The following is a 16,739-nucleotide window of genomic DNA, read 5'->3' on the forward strand; positions in this document are numbered from 1 at the left end:
GCCCCTCACCGGTAGCCGGGCCCGGGCTGGGTGTAGCCCTGGCTGAAGGAGGGCCGGTTGCGGGCGTAGGGGTTGGGCCCGCTGGGCGGCGGCGTCATGGTGCTCCCGGGCGGCGGCGTGAAGCCCGGCCGCGGCTGGAAGGCGCCCGGCGCCGCCTGCGCTCCGGGGGCGCCGCCGTAGGGCGCCGCCTGCGAGGCCTGCGTGGTGTAGGGCTGCGGCTGCGGCGCGTAGCTGCCCGCCGCGTACGGCTGCTGCGGCGCCTGCCCCGCGAAGGCCGCCGGGGCCTGCGCCGCCGCCGCCGCGGGCGCGTTGTAGGCCGGGAACTGCTGCGCTTGCTGGGAGGGCGGCTGCTGGCTGTAACCTGCTGGAGAGGCAGAGAGGCACCTCAGGTGACAACGCGGAGCGAGGCCGCAAGCAGCGGAAAGGCGAAAAACCCGAGCGCGGTTTTTCCTTCCCCGCCACGCGAGCTCGGCACGTCGTGCCACGTGCGAAAAATACAATCTTCACAGGCAAGCAAATCAAAAGTTTAACCGAGGATAGGTTTTTTTAACCTTATCTTTTCAAGCAAAAATTCAAAACTAAAACAAGCTTGTCATAGCTTAATATTCACAAATTAGTATTTCTCTCATTCTATCATAAATATTCCGAGTTCCTTTGAGGTAGAATTCAATATGAAAAAGTTGAACACAGCCAAACACATTAAATGCATCACTTCCATTTAAACATGTCCCAAACTAAATTTGTCTGTATAAAAAGCAGCTTCCAAAAGAAATGTCTCTTACTGCAGACTTTAAATTAATCACAAAACATCCTTTTATGAAGAAATAACTACTTTTGTCCATTGTGAAACACACCTGCAGCTACTTGCAATGAAACCTCTCCATTGACTGGAATCCTGTCAGCATTAAACACCAGACACACAAAAATTATTAAAAGTGCACAGCCCTGGACTGAAAGGTAAGGATTGAAGAATGCGCTGGAGTAAATTTTGAACTCACCTTGAAACTGGGAATCAAAATTTACTTGTGAGACCAACTTTTGAAGGGTCCATTTCCACTACCCTGAGTAAATAAGCACATTCTTGCCTAAGGGATCTGCCAAAGAAAAGGGGAATTGATTCTGCTCTTGGGGGTCATGCAGTTAAAAGGAGATAAATACAGGGACAAAGAGAAAAATGGACCTATAAGTCAAGACTATTTTCAAAGGCTATTGTCAAAAAGTTCTCAAAACGACGACTGTTTCTGATAATAGGTTAATCATCAAATAAGTTATGAGAAACAGAGGACCTCAGCCAAGACTTGGTGATGTTCCATTCTTGCTTTAAGATGTTACTTAAGAAGCCAGAATTCACACTGCAACAAACTTCATTAAAAGGATATGACTAGAAAGCAGATGGAAAAGTCCTTTTTTTTTCCCCCCATTCAGTTTTAAAGTCTAAAGAAAATCAGACAGGCTCTTCTACTTCCAACAGTCCTGTTATTTCTGCAGAAAATAGACTTCAGAAAGTCTGTCACTGTCTTCAATTTATATATGAAGGGGTGAGAAACCTGCAGAGAACAAAATACTCCAGAAATACTTTAAAGACCTAAATCAAGAGCAGGCTCTCCACAGAGCACACAAAGGAGGGCTGAGGCCCAAGTTTTACAGGGTTTTTATCCAAGATAAACATGTGAATCTGCTCGTAAGTTCTGCAAGCATCCTCATCTACACCAAAATCAGTCTACTTTCACATATGGAAGATGTGCATCCACACAGGCTATATTCTCAGTCACTTTGTAGTAATGGGGAGTTTTTTGGTCATCTTAATATTGCTTAAATCAAGAAATGAAAAGTGGTTTGTGCCATTTTATAAATCAAGTATTAAGCAATGAGAGCTTCACTGTGGAATCTGCTATATTCAACCCTGTGCTGAGCTGGATTATGAAAACTAGTTACTACATTCCAGCTTCTTCTGAAGTAAACCTGACTTCAAAACTTTCCGTTCTTTATTTTAGATACAGGCAAAAGCTAACTCATCATACTTCACCATACTTGACTTCAGCTCAGTAATTCTGTTAAAAGTTCAGTAGCACCTTTACTTAAGTTACCAGTAATATCTACAACTTAGAAAAACGAGTAATTGGATTTTTTTCTCAAATCACATTATTTATAAATAGTAATGGCTTATTAAATGATAGCTCTAGTCAGTATTTATGTCATCAAATATTGTGTGTGGAGATTAATGTAGAAACAAGAAAGAATGGCCATCTTTATGTATCCAGTATTTAAGAAAGTTAAATTGGGATGGATGGTTGTTTTCTAGAGCCCTGAGAACACAAAAGTTAATCCCGAGACTTATTTTATGATCTGTTTTGCCTACCTGTACTGCATTTTGCTGACCAGTTATGAAGCATGCTATGGTCACAATCAAGTTAAACTGCAGCATCTGAACTCCCGCTCTGCATTAAAACATAGCTACCCGGTGCGCTTTAACTGGCAATTCTGGAATCGCCTTCGCTTCCTAGCGGGATCAAAGACACTCAGTTGCCCTCGTGCTCAGGAAGAGCAGGGCTCAGTCACGACTCGGACGAGCTGCCGTGCTTACCTGGGTACTGCAGACCATACTGCTGCTGCTGAGGCTGCGCCTGTGGTTGCTGAGCAGGGTATCCAGGCTGCTGGTACTGCTGGTACATCTGGCCTACGGAGTAAAATACTTGTTCAGCCAAACCTTGACCCAGGGCAAAACAACTAAGGTGACTCCTAACACGCAGTTTAGTTGACAGAAGCAATCGTTCCCACAACATGTTAAAGAAAATATAATCTGAACACCCTTTCAAATTGCTCTTTGTTACCAACTGAAGTGTAACTTCCACTTTTATTTTCTGAACAAGGCTATCCTGAAGTATAAGTGATGTTCAACTCCAGTAAAACAAATAGTTTGCATCTGCTAAGCAATGCCTGTTATTTCATGTTTTCAGAGGCCATAAGCAATACTTCGCTATACACACTACCTTTCGGTGGGAGCAGAGCAGCATCGTTCTTTAAATAACTTGATAGCTGCTCCAGAACATATAATGTAAATTACAGTACTCTGAAAGATAAACATGTCCTTGGAGTGCCTGTTTATATCATCTCTATAAGACTATTTCTGCAAAGTACTGTAAGCACAGTGGTATATTATTTATTCTGACCACATTCACCAGACAAGTCATTCCTTATTATCTGCCTTGTTTTAAGCCAAGTTCTCTTAAGAGCCTCAGGCATATACACCCTGGAGTAAAAATAAAGCCAGAGGTTGTATGTTCCAGTTCAATGCTAATTTTTCCTAAATTCACTATTTCCAATTTCTTGACAAGAAGAGGCAGAACAAATGTTTAGACTTAACTCATGCCCTGTTTAGGCTTCATGCTGCTGCTGCTTTTCATTTTATTAACAAGCATAGTCAAAGAACCATATTACCTGCTAAACTAAAGTTTAGCTGCACTAGAGCAGACATGGACACTTTAGGAGCAAAGTTACTGCACCATCATTCCTTCTGCAGAGATCAACAGCCTGTGTAACTGCAAAGCTCCTATCTTCTGAGTGGCACCCATGGGTCAAGGCAGTCAAAAGCAACTCAGTATTGCTCTAAGTCTGCCAATATCCCTGTGTGCTGCTTTAGGGAAGCTTCCTATTTCCTTTTTTCTCTGCTTTATTCATAACTGAAAGCAACAGTACTTTGCATTCAAACTAAGACATACAGAATGTTTTATGCTGGTATAATACCTTTTTCAGAATTGCCACACAAGTACTATGGCATTAAACCAGCGCTGAGCACAAAGGTCAGAAAATATTTAATCCCGTTACCTTGACAGTTGAGAATAGGAATGGAAAAAATATATATGCATTTTAAACTTAGTTGTAGGAGGAAGTTTAAGGAGAAAAAACAAGAGGCTGCCTGTCTCAAGATGACTACCTCTAGGCTAGCACAGATATCACACTGGCACCTGCTGGAGAGGCTAGGTAAAGGATATGAAAGAAACATTTTATCCACAGCAAGGTGAATTTTGAATGCAAGAGTACCTCAGTAGAAACAAAAATTGCATAAACTGTGGACAAAAACACTTATAATCAGCCCTACTGTGTTCTTATACACAGGAAAACTTTAAAAATAAAGGACTTAAGCAAGTACAGCACCTTTTTTTACACTGAGTGCTTTTGCCTTCACCTAATTTTAGCAAAAGCAATCCATCTAACTCCAGTATATTAGCTTCAGCAGCTTCTATTTCTGTATATTAATCCGATATCAAAATTTATTTTTCAGGGGAAAAAAGGCTAAAAGTTGCAAAACAAGTGTTTTTATATGCTCTAGTTTTACCAACAGCATTCATGCTTGCCTGACAGCAAGCTAGTCAAAGGCATTTCTCAGTAAAAATGTTACTGGTGCCCTCCAGGCCTTTCCAGGATATTTCAAATGATTGTGGATCCTCTTAACACTATCACTAACATCTCCTTAAAATAAAGGAAGAACCTTTTATTGTACTTTATATGGAGGTAAAATTACAGAAGGAAGTTGTTCTACAGATTGAGTTTCGTCCAGAGCTGCGCACATCTAGAGGCTCAGTGCTTTCACAAACCACAACAGAAAGCGATGTCGAAATGATACAAACATCTAAAAAAAGGTTTATTTTTAGAAGTCAAATCACAACAGGGCATAACACCAAGAAATCTGAATACCAGAGTCAATACCTTAAACTTAAAGAGCCTATTAAGACACTCAAAGGAAAACAGTGATGCCCACGTGAAGGTTAGGCTACTACCTAGATATGAGGTTTAAGATGGCTAGCAAAGAAGAATACATAATAAATAGTAAATAAGAGTAAACTTGCTACAATAATGTCTGTTTTGTCAGATAGTAGTGGTTTAGTAAACAACATTATTTATACTGACAAGCCAACATCACTGGTAAAACTTCATCAAATGAAAGCAACTGCTTAAACATCACTTGACCCAACATGCAGCATCTATGCTACAAACTAAGATTTTTCAATCAGCTTTAAAGTGTATTATACAAGCTCCTTTGTAGTAAAATGAACATAGATGCAAAGATAAAATACTACACGAAAAGTCCTTTTTAGTGTATGTGACCTGCCCTTTTCCATAGGGCTACAGCTCCACCTGCTGTTTATATATTAAACATGGAAGAATTTCACCATTTGGCATTTTGAAATGGACTTTTGAGTATAGCAACGAGAGATCTTAACCAATATAAATGCACCCATCTCAAAGGGTGGAAAAGGAGGCTGCTCACCTTCCACCTGGGCAGGCTGCGGCTGCGTTCCTGCGTACGGCGGCTGCTGCGGCTGCACCCCGGGCGGATGGGCTGCGGAGGAGGAGGAAGCGATGCTGTCCGGGGTTCCTGAGCGCTCCTCGGCAGGGGCACTGGGTGGTCCTACAGAATTATTGAATTAAATGAATGAGGAATCTGAATAGAAGTTTCATGCAAGACTATTTCCTTACAAAGGTTTTAACAGAAGAAATTTTTCCATTCTTCCATAGACGTGTAGCGAGAATGTCAGGCAGACAGTGAAACTAAGTATATTTGCAAATCTATACTAGCATGCCTTTGGAAATAATTTCTGTGGTGATTTGCCACTTGTCCCCCTTTGCTTAGGTCAAAGTGACACAGATCTCATTTTCAGGGAGGGGTGATCCATTTTGGGGATAAAATCCTCAGTAATAACATGGTCTTTCTACAGCTTCATGTTTTAACTTGGCAGACATGCACTGAAGATGACTTCCTCCATTTGGACAGAGTGTACACACATGTCTGTTCTTTCTCATCTGAAGCAGAGAAGCCAGATTGTCCAAAATCATCCTAACGCAGCAGTGTTTTGTTGTGGCCTGCACAGGCCCAGACAATTAGTGTTTTACTCAACTCAAACAGCACACCAACAGATAGAAAACTTTCAAAGACTGTTTTATGTTTTATAGTTGCACTCCCAGACAGGGTATGGTAGACTTCTGTCTCAAAAGAATTGCTTTAGTATCTCTGAAAATATTCCAGCTACTGATTAGCACGCAGAAGAAGGTGATTAGAAGTTCTGAAATGCCTATGTGATTAGGTACACTGCATTACAATTAAAAAAACCCATTTTCTTAGAAACAAAGATGCTTAAAACCAGATCCTTCTGACTCCTACATATGCAACTACTACCTATGATTACAAGGACACTAAACTACATTTGCAGCACATGTATTAACATTTCTGCAAATTTAATTTTACACACAAAATTACACACACACATAAAGTTCCAGATTAAAAGCTCAGGACTTATGCTCTCTCTTCCCTAACTTCCCACTCACGTGATGCGAATTCAGCACATATAGATGCAGGTCGCTCCAACATCCACTATGCCAGAGTTTATTTCAGGTCAAGGCTGGAATTCTGAAGCAAGTCTGCCTGGTACTCTCCCTTACTACACACTTCATTTTACACAGGGAAACAGTCCAGGAGGACGCACAGCAGAAGCACATTTAACGTGCTGCAACTGCTAATAGGCTACTCAGTCACCAGGACTACACGAGAGCTAGCCAGAGTCCCCCATGCATGACAGAGGTAGTGTGGGCACCAGGCCATTAGCACCATTCAGTTTATTTTTTGTTGTTTATGTGGACATAACCATGTGATCAATCTCCAAGTGCTGCTAGTGTCTCTTTCCCCACCTCAATTCCCCTTTAACTACGCAGTATAAGAGCTTTACAAAGCTTGCTGTCGTAGAGGCTACGAGGTTTACAGGCACAGAAATAAATAAATAAATAAATAAACAAAAAAACAAGCATGGTTAAGTCCTACATTCCAATACACTTCACAGTTGGAACATCCAAGATAATTGCAATGACACCCAACATGACCAAACCCCCTCACATTCAAAGGCTGTCAGTGCTCATACTAGTTTACTAATACACTGGTATCTTGGAAGATACCACTACCATAACAGATGTCATTTTGACATCTACTACTCTAGTAAAAGATCTAGAAGAATACTAAGCCTTCTTCTACTCCAAGCATAGCTAAAACTAAGAGTAGTATTTCACTGCTTTGTATAAGTTAGAAAGTCCATTTACAACATTTCAATATACCAAGCTTTAGAATTTGGTAAAGGAACAGTGAATAAGAAACATGGCTGAATATATCCAAAATATAAATTCTTTGTATAAACAAACATTTTTAAATGCTTGAGTCATCAACTACAAACAAATTTCATGCTCCTGTCTTTGGATGTGTTCTTACCCGATACTTGATCATCTGTCAAGCCAAATGCTGACATGACATTCTTGCTGATTTCATCCTGATTTTTCAGCGGATCAAATGCAGACATGCTTGCTGCTATAACTTGAGTGGATGGCTTAACAGTAGAGTCAGCAGCAGCAGGTTTTTCTTCCCTACCATCCACAGCATCTAGAAAACAAAACACCCCATTATTAATCCTCGACAACATGATTAATTCTGGGAACCCACCATAAGTATATATTATATTGCAGCAACTTTAAACAGATTTTTTTAACTCTGTATTTTAACTGTTGTAAATGCATGCCTTAGAATAACAGCAAATATTATGTCTCCAAATACAACCTTCACGACCCATCACAAAGTTTCAGTTTTATTGCACAGAGTTACTTAAAGATAAATGACACTACGAAGTATCAATTCTCCCCCTCTGTCGCAAGTTCAAAGGTACAAAGCTATTGCTTTGCCCTATTTTTTCAATACAGACTGTTAACAGAGAATTTAAAATTAAGAATGCTTGCAGCATAACTTCCAGTTTACACTTTTGTCAACTGTGTTCTGGCATTATTTTATTCCCTCCCTCCCTCCCGCCTAAGGCGGCAAGTGAAGTTCATCTCCTTATTATACAAATAAAACTGCATCACTCAAAGACCTATTAACAGTGCTTTGCTCTCACTTTAATGACACACATAGTTTAAACTGGCTAGTTCTGCAACCAGCCCAAGGTCATTAATCTAACCTCCTTCCAAAGGGTTAATAACCCTGGTATTCCATGGAATGAGTAACTGCTTATACTGTAGCAATAGTGGTTGAATTTTGGTTGGTTTTGTTGTTAAAAAAAAGTATTCAGTGTTAAACACAAAGCTGCTGTTCTCTAGAAAAAAGATTTGAGCTCTTCTTTTAACTCTCTGTTTCCAGCTTCCCCATAATCTGCAATTGAGGATACTTGAACAAATCTAGAGGTACAGTTCTTCAGTACAACAGTCATAAGCTAGGAGCTCACTGTCTCAAAACCAGGACAACAAAACTTCCTTCCCCATTTTGCCCCCCATTTCAGTACTTTCCACCACTATCTGCACCCTTGTGCTGCTTACCCCAAGGCAGCTCTGATGCTGGTTTGATCAGAAAATGAGTAGACTCAGTTTCCTAACCTGGCAAAAAAAGTGAATATAATTTTGCTAAACAAGCTTTTTGCTATTCTAATAAATCAAACTTGCTTGGCAACAAGGCAAGCACCAGAGCAGCCCCAAGTAAGCAATGGGAGCACTCAGATGGGGGAAAGGTCTCCTCTCATTAATTTTGCTCAAGCCCTGTCAACACTTTATTCTGACTGTTACAATGCTTTGATCAAACTCAGAAGTTTTTTATTTATTTCTAACACGGTGCTTTACTCCAAATAACATAAGCTCTGCCTCTCAGATCACTAAACCATTAAAAACTAAGTTCCAAGCTATCAAGCGTCAACCTAGAAAGTTCTCAATTAATAGTCAAGATCCCATTTTTCACTCTGTTAAACAGCACACAATTCTGCAGAGTAAACAGAAGAATTCTGACTGCCTACCATTTTCAGGCAGGTTAGCAGAAATCCCAGGCTCCGCTGGCGGCTCTAGACAGTCCAGCAGACGATTGACTTTATTGCGAAGTTCTATCAGTTCTCGACGCAGATATTTCACCTGATTAGATTCTAGGGGTCTTGGTTGTCCATTAACTGCAAAAGAGCAAGTAAATAAATTTAAGACTGGGATCCAGTTTAAGACTGTGGAGGGGCAGGGAGGAGTGGAGGAAGGACACACCATTTTTTACTCACTTTTTATCATCTTCTGTGAAGAATTTACATTGATATACACTGAGTCAACACAGACTAAGCTCATTCTAGAGCTTACTATTCATTTAATATAATCTCAGTTCAACGTAATATACTGTACCAGAACTGGAGAAAAAAATTTTGCAGTGAGTTTCTGCTCTGTATATTCATTTCCACATGCTGAATACTACAAACATTAGTTTTGGTGGGTATGTGTCCCTTCAGAAAGTGAACTTAAGCAAGCAGCATATGCAGCTAACACTAGAGCAATTCATGAAGGAAGGAAGATAGTTTTTGTTTCCTTAAGTTCAGATGTCTCATAAAACAGCAAGAGGAAAAACAAATTCTGAATATTAAGCACTACTTTTAACTTATTGATTTCATCCTTCTGAGACGACCTGAGCTAAAAGCTATTTAAAATATCCAGTGAGGACCACCGCCAGAATTTTTAAATAAAGGAAAAAAATATATATCTATATATCCTTACCAAATAGTGTCAGCTTAAGTATCCTACTGCATTGAATTGCAAAGGAAAGATCCGAGCTATCAAAAATTGTTATAAGATCTCCATCTGTAAAGAATGTGAAAAAAGTTATGTTAAAAGCAAAGCCTAGTACCTACTAAACATCATGCTAGGGCAGACGGCTTACTTCATTACTAAAAATAGCACTCCCTATTTGATTCTGAAGCTACTAGAAAAACAAAAGGTTACCGATTAGCATCATTGAAAAACGGGGCTGTATTTCTTTAAAAAAATGAAAAATTTGAAAGCAGAGTTAGAAAACAGGGTTTTTTTTTTCCTGTCATTAAGGCTTATATCCTTATTTCTGATTTACAGACTAAAGACTACCTAGTAAGAAAAGTCTTTTTTTTCCCCCCCAAAAAAACTTGAGACAAAGCAACAAGCTAGACTTGTGCATATCACAAAAGAAAGTTTTTATAACATGTGAATGCAGGGTAATTATGCACAGAGGGATACATATATATACACACATATATATACACACACATACACACATAAATAAAAAAATTAAAGTTATATGATCATTTTGAGTGGTTCCTAAACCTTTTTCTCAAAACAGGCAGAAGAATGAAGACAGAAGTTGGCACAAGCAGACCTCAATTTAGTTTTCCTTCACTTTGGTATCCAGGGACTCAACATTCTAAGTTTGATGAAGATTTAACAAACCCATGATATTTTGCATATTTTGATATTTTGTAAGTATTAAGCAGAAAAATTCATATCCAGGCTTGACAATCACAAGCTTGAGACAACAGGAGCAAGAAACAAAGTCCAGTCTTCCCCCCGATTAAGTAGCTTTTCCATCTCCCCACACTGACACTCCCTTATTCTCACACACCACACATCTCAAACAAGGCCTTTCTTATTCAGCATGTCAAAGATTCCTTCTAGAAGTTGCATTTGTTTAGCACTTGTGATTGAAACTTTCTTTGAAACATAAATTATTTACAACCAATTTCCAAAAGACTCAAATCACCACACAAGGGAAAAAATATTTTTAATAAATACTTTAGGTTAAGTTAAACATTTGTTCTCAACTTCACTGATGAAGGAAAAGGTAATCAAGAATTCCTACTACAAAAATTAAGCTTTTCAGTTAAGAGCTTCTGTTATAGCATCTTATTACTATGTACTTCTTGCCTCCAATCTCACCACGAGAAATCTGCGAGAGCATCAGCTTTTTGCAACAATGAAAAGTGAACCATCAGACAGCCCATTTTTCAGAGATGTTGTGCTACAAGCACGGTCATAAGAAATACAGCTGTTATTTATTGGCTGAATCTTGAAAATAGTTTTCATCCACTAATGGCATTTTAGAGAATTTAAGAGTTTTTTATTATTATTATTATTATTGTTTTTGTCCTTAGGCAAATCATCTCAGAACAAAACTAGTAATTAAACCTTACCTTCATCTTTATATTTTATTGTGACTTCATCATTGCTCAGAAGTTTCCCTCTAAAAACTCTTTGCATCATTAGTACTAACTCATCATAGGTGATGTCCTCATTATGGATAGGAATCCTCCTGATATCTTCCCCAAGCTGAGCTTTGATGATCAGCTTGCCACTTAAGTCCAGCTGCCCATTCATGGTGGCCTCCTGATGTCTAGATATCTGTCAACAAAACATTAAGAACATTCCAGAACACCGGACTGTTAATTATTAAAATATCTTTCATGACAGCACTGAAACTTTAAATTGTTTCAAAATATCCCTGTTAGAAAGCTCTCCTGGGAAGCTTTCTGGACACATTTAAGCTCATGGGCAAAAGAGAACCCTGAAACATTAGACACTCAAAATGAATGGTTCTGACTGCGCTCACTGCTCGGAATTTAAATACAAAGACCTTTAAAAAGTGACAAAGCTTTTAAATGTGACTTTTAATAACTTTTCTCCATTTCTGGAAAAATATTGACCTATAAACTGTCATGGAACAAGTTATATAGGAAGTTATACTTCTGAGGATTTGCTGTGGAAGTGCATGTGTATGTCTTTGCGATGCAGCAAAAGCTCAGCCTTACAACAATATACATTATTACCCAATTAGATCATTTTTACATCTCCCATAATTGTGATATCCAGAAAATAGCTGTTTGTTTAAAAATACAAGAACAAAAAAAATAAAAAGTCAAAGATTATAAACAGTAAGGTGGTTCTACTACAGAAAGCAAATTGAAACAGGCACCATTTTAGATATAAGCAAAAGGACCGCAGGAAAAACAGAACTGAGCATTGGTTTTGTTATGATCAGAATATTGAAAGTTTCTCTCCAGGAAGCAAGACAACACGCTGGTTTTTTGTTTGTTTGTTTTTATAATATTCTAACCAAGAATTTCTATTTAAAAGATCATGAGACCACACAGTTCTAATGAAAGTTCCACTTTCATTTTTCAAGTTATTGCTCCTAATCCTATTGAAAAAATCAGTACATCATACAGAAGTTTACCGAGCAGCACAGCACGGTCCTCATCAAAAGTTATAATCTAGACAAAGGTCTGTATAGGACTAAAGTTGCTTGAGATACTTTCCCATATCAAGATTAATCAGACTATGAGAGGAAGCCAGTGATCCAGAGGATGCTATAGACAACAGCAGCTGTATTCATTGGTTTTACAGCACTGTTTCGCCTCTATGTGTCCAGAAAACACCTCTTCCAGCTGCCCACAGCGTGTCACGTGTCTTGTGGCTCTGAGCCACAAGGGCTTTATGCAAAATATCAGGTCAGGGCACTTGGTTGCTCTCTGATGGACAATTTAGAGATGCACAGTCATCTTCCACCAAGATTCACCTGAGATACACATCCGAGTCACACCCTTCATACTTCATATAGGACAACTAACAAATTGCCACTTGGTGCCAAGTAGGTATTATGTTAAAAACACAGAAGTTTATTCTTTACAAATAAAAGGAGAAGTTACCCAGCACCAAAACAATGAAATTGTAATGAAGAGAAATTAGAGACAGGCATCTTAGCAGCTGAAGTATAAACGTTGAAGAGCTTACAGGTAGGAAGCCTTACATATCAAAAACGGAATTTCCAGGAAGGTACACAGGCAAGCATGTTGTCTTTTTTGTTTGAAAACAGAACAAAACACCACCACCACAAAAAGCAATTCCTGGTACATAAAGGCAGATATTTGTCCCTTAGCTTTAGGGGCATTTTAACACATTGCTCTATGAGGAAAATGAACTTTGCTTTGGGCAGTCAATTTCTAAAATACTCTGTTGAAGTTGCTTCTCGCTTATCATATTTCTCTAAACAAATTACTCATCTAAAACTTTTAACACATCTCTATCTTGATGCTCCTCTATATATTTAGCTCTACTGTTTCAACAATGATGTTGTGTACTAGAAAGGCATACTACAACATGAGTTCTAGACTGCAACTTGTTTTCCTAATCAGACATAACAGTAAGGGAATACCAAGAAATACAATTCTATTGCAAAAAAGGCAGCTGTAGCTAACACAGCCATGTTGCCAGTGAGACACTCTGATGAAGCACAGTGGAGTTCATATTATCGTTAATGCATTATTCATGTTATGCAACATAATAGTCTAGACAGCAAGCACATCTACTCTAATTAGCACTTTGTTTTTGTCGTGAAAACACAGCTATTTGCAGTGGGTATTTAAATAATATTTTTAAGCACCAAAAGATTAAGTAGTATCTGCAAGTCTTCTCATACCACCTCTCCACAAACATGCTTATCATTACCTTGCTTTTCTTACTGATGCTGGATTATTGGTCAAATTTTCCACCTCACTTCAGGACAGAGTTAGGATAAGCCGCCATGCACTACCAATGGCCAAAACCAGGAAGCTGCATCAGAAAAATGAAAAAAATATATATTTATTTGCTCTCACACTTCTTTGGAGATAAATAATTCATACTGATCCTTCACCTTAGAACATTTTCATAAACATATTTTATCCCTAAAGTATGGATTTTGTTCATTCATTTTATCCATAAGGTAACTATTGGAGATTTATACCCTGAGTATCATGGAGTTCAAAGTTGAACTAAATCAGATCCTGAACAACAGTTTTAATTTCATCATAAAAGAGCTTTCGTATTTTTTTGTAATTTTGTGAAGGCATTGTTAACAGTAATACATTCCTTAGCAATCTCCCCCAACAGTCCTAAAATATTTACTTGTAGGCCCTTCATCTTAGCCACCTAGCTTAAGTTAGAGAAATTAAACTCTTATTTAGCAACATCAAAACATTGAGGTACAATCCCCTGGTTTAATGCTGAAGTGTCTGTAACATTAGCTGATGTCTTCAAGGCAGCATCAGGACCAGACTATCAGCAGTAAAGCAGCAGTAATGCCCCTTTTTCACAGAAACACCAAACTGCACGAAGAACGGACCAGAGCCAGAAATACATAGCCACTTAAAAATACGGTTTGCCAGCAATTCATCTTAAGATTCATCTGTTGCTTCTAGGAAGCTGAAGTGATGATCTGCTTGAAGTTTATGCAGTCCACCTGTTTCTTATGCGTGTGCTCATCATTCGGAGCTATAAGATAACCATTCAGCATACAGACCAACCCAATGTCAAACACAATTCTGTTCCTCCCTCCCACCTGTTCCACCCAGCACCTGTACTTCTTTTTCCCCATATCTTTCCTTCTTGTCTCTAACACATGCACACACACACACACACAGTTATCCCAACATCCACTGTCAGATTTATTGATGATTTGCTGCTAACCAAAGGAAAAAGTAGCTTTCTCTCATCTGCATGAAACTGGAATTCCCTAACGTGGCCAGTTCATCTCTCTTGACTCAGCTTAGTAAACGGGGATGGAGAGGCATAAGCATCACAGGAGTGAAGCAGTGCACAAGAGAGCTCTAAAGAATGAAGAAAAGCCCTCCCTAACTTTCACAGGTTGGCAGCTGCTCCACTCATCCTGGGCACGCAGTAACATTCACCTTTAAGAAAGGCTGTACTCACTCGTGTCAGGAAGAACAGTAAGACTGCTCTGACATACTAAGTAGGTGAAAGGAAGAGATGAGAGGGCTTTACTGCTTCCTCACTCACATTTTATGAAACAAATGAGACATGGAGATGGTGCCCCTCTCGCCCTGACCTTGCTACAGTTTCAGGTGCAATTTACTGCAATGAACAAGTAAGGGATACAGATCACACATCTAAAACTGGTTTAATTTGCAAGGTCAATTAGCCTGCACCTTGTGTATTGAAGTTGAGCAAAGTTTTTATTTCTGTATGGTTATAGGGTAATTTACTCAGAAAGTGACAACAGTAAAAACAGACGCTCATCGATGCTTCTGAACAAGGCAGATTTTGGTAGACTCACACATGGACAGATAGAATGCATCATTCATACTTTGGGCAAGGTAGTCAACAAGCATATTGTCTTATTTGTCTCCGTTATTCATAGAAAGCTACTTGCTATCTAGCAAATAAGGAAAGCAAACAGAAAAAGCACCTAGGTGCATTTATTTTGTCATACGGTTCTCCATTCTGCTTGGAAACGCCCAGCTTATAAGAGACAGATTCTAAACACTGCATCTGCTTGCCAACATTTCAGAAAATTATGTGAAATGCTTTAATCATTAAAGCTTTTAAGCTTTTCTTTTCTCACCGTGAGTATGACACAGCTAAACACGTGACTTGCTGAAGAAAATGCTTAGTATTCCAAGGAAGACCCCCCCCAGAAGATAGACTGATAAGCATTTTAACACAATAAATCACTGTCCACCCTCTCAGGAAAACAGAAAACAGTCAACGCCTTCCTGTTTAAAATCCCCCATTTATTGTAAAAACCTCACTGATGCTGCCTACGCCCCCTGATGCATTTTAGGGGTACAGATCCTTCCCTCCTCACAGCCCTGTTTCTGTGCACATCACGCACCAAGGTCCTGTCTCAGGCTCGCTCCCATAGTCGTGTCGTCACAACCCTTCTTGATTTCACTACCCTTTTCCCACCACAGAGGAGGAAGGCGGCTCTGCCTAAGCGAGGGCAGAGCCGGCACTCCGGCCTCTCGGTTCCCTGTCAGGAACGAGATGAGGTAGGGGCCAAGCCCCAGCAGGCAGAGCGCTTGCCCCAGACAGCTGAGATGGGGGGGGGGGGGGGGAGGGCTAATTTGGGGTCTTTTGGTCCAATAAAAGCAGGCCCGATCCAGCAGGGCGCAGAAGCTGCGGGAGGAGGCCGCCGTTCCCCAAGCATCGAGGCCAGGCAGGGAGCAGGGACGGGGCTGGGGGCGCCCCCCGGGAGGCCTCGCGGCGCGGGGGGCCACGAGGGGTCTCCCAGGCGCTGCGCCAGGGGCCGCCTCGCCCTTGGTGGGGGGGATGGAGGGGACGGACACAACGCTCGGCCCCAACCGCCTCCCCCCGCCACTCGCACAGACTCTCCCGGGGATCAGGCGGGAAGTGGGTGGGAGCGCCGCGGTCTTACTGTGGCTTCTCCGCCGTCCCGCCGGTGGAGGCAGGCAGGGAAGGAGGCCGCCCCGTCCCGCCCCTCGCTCGGCGATCCCGGCAACGGCCGCCGCCGCCGCCCGTACGTGGCAGCGCAGGGACGCGGCTGCACCCGCCGCGCCTGCGCAAGCCGCCCGCATGCGCGCGCCGGGCCCCCCAGCCCCAGCCTGCGCCGCAGCGCGCATGCGCGGCGGGGGGGGCGGGGCGTGTGGCGGCGCGCGCGTCACCGGCCGGGCGGGGGGCGGGGTCCTGGCGCGGCTGGGGGCTGCGTGGCCGCGCGGCGGCCGTTGGGGCGGGCGGCGGCCGTTGGCGCTGTGGTGGGGGAAGGAGCGACTGCCTGGCTCTTCTCACAGCTAATTTTTGTTTATTTTTTCTTTTAAGCTGGCCAGGTCTCGGGGCACAAAACGGCAAAGGGTAGTCATGTGGGTGACGTTCACTGCTGCATATATATAAACCCTTTCTCATGGCTCCTAGGTGGTTGTCCAGCTTTTCCAAAAAGACAAGAGATGTGGCTCGAGCTGTGTTACATGATTTTTATTCTTTTTTTTTACAGCCATAGTGTGGAAGGGGAGCTGTTTGAAAATGGAAGCTTGCTTGGTCGTTGAGTAGGTGACCCTGGGATGAAAAAGCTGTGATGAAATTACACACCCCTTGCCACACACAGCCGCCCACAGAGAGAGCCTGTTTGCCTGCTTCATCTGCCAGTATTCATGGGCCTG

At 41.2% G+C, this 16,739-nt stretch overlaps 1 protein-coding gene across 3 annotated transcripts; it reads right to left on the minus strand.

Moving 5' to 3' along the window:
* On the minus strand, positions 1 to 16,064 carry TFG (trafficking from ER to golgi regulator). 3 transcript variants are annotated; one of them, XM_088533615.1, is made up of 9 exons: positions 16,001 to 16,064; positions 13,294 to 13,398; positions 10,983 to 11,190; positions 9,541 to 9,624; positions 8,811 to 8,957; positions 7,253 to 7,420; positions 5,270 to 5,410; positions 2,585 to 2,677; positions 1 to 364 (listed from the first exon to the last, which is right to left on the minus strand). In XM_088533615.1, exons 3-9 carry the CDS (start codon positions 11,164 to 11,166, stop codon positions 6 to 8), a joined length of 1,176 nt encoding a protein of 391 aa, XP_088389741.1. In that variant the 5' UTR covers positions 11,167 to 11,190; positions 13,294 to 13,398; positions 16,001 to 16,064; the 3' UTR covers positions 1 to 5. The 3 variants fall into 3 exon arrangements, with proteins under 3 accessions (XP_088389741.1, XP_088389750.1, XP_088389733.1); XM_088533624.1 differs by lacking the exon at positions 16,001 to 16,064 and having other exon boundaries at positions 1 to 361; positions 13,294 to 13,415; XM_088533607.1 differs by lacking the exon at positions 16,001 to 16,064 and having other exon boundaries at positions 13,294 to 13,415.
* Positions 16,065 to 16,739: the final 675 nt, after the last annotated feature.

The sequence above is a fragment of the Tinamus guttatus genome, unplaced genomic scaffold (genome assembly GCF_059628265.1).
Source record: "Tinamus guttatus ecotype Peru unplaced genomic scaffold, ASM5962826v1 Tinamus_guttatus_pri_ptg000035l, whole genome shotgun sequence".
In the NCBI taxonomy this organism is placed as follows: Eukaryota; Metazoa; Chordata; class Aves; order Tinamiformes; family Tinamidae; genus Tinamus; species Tinamus guttatus.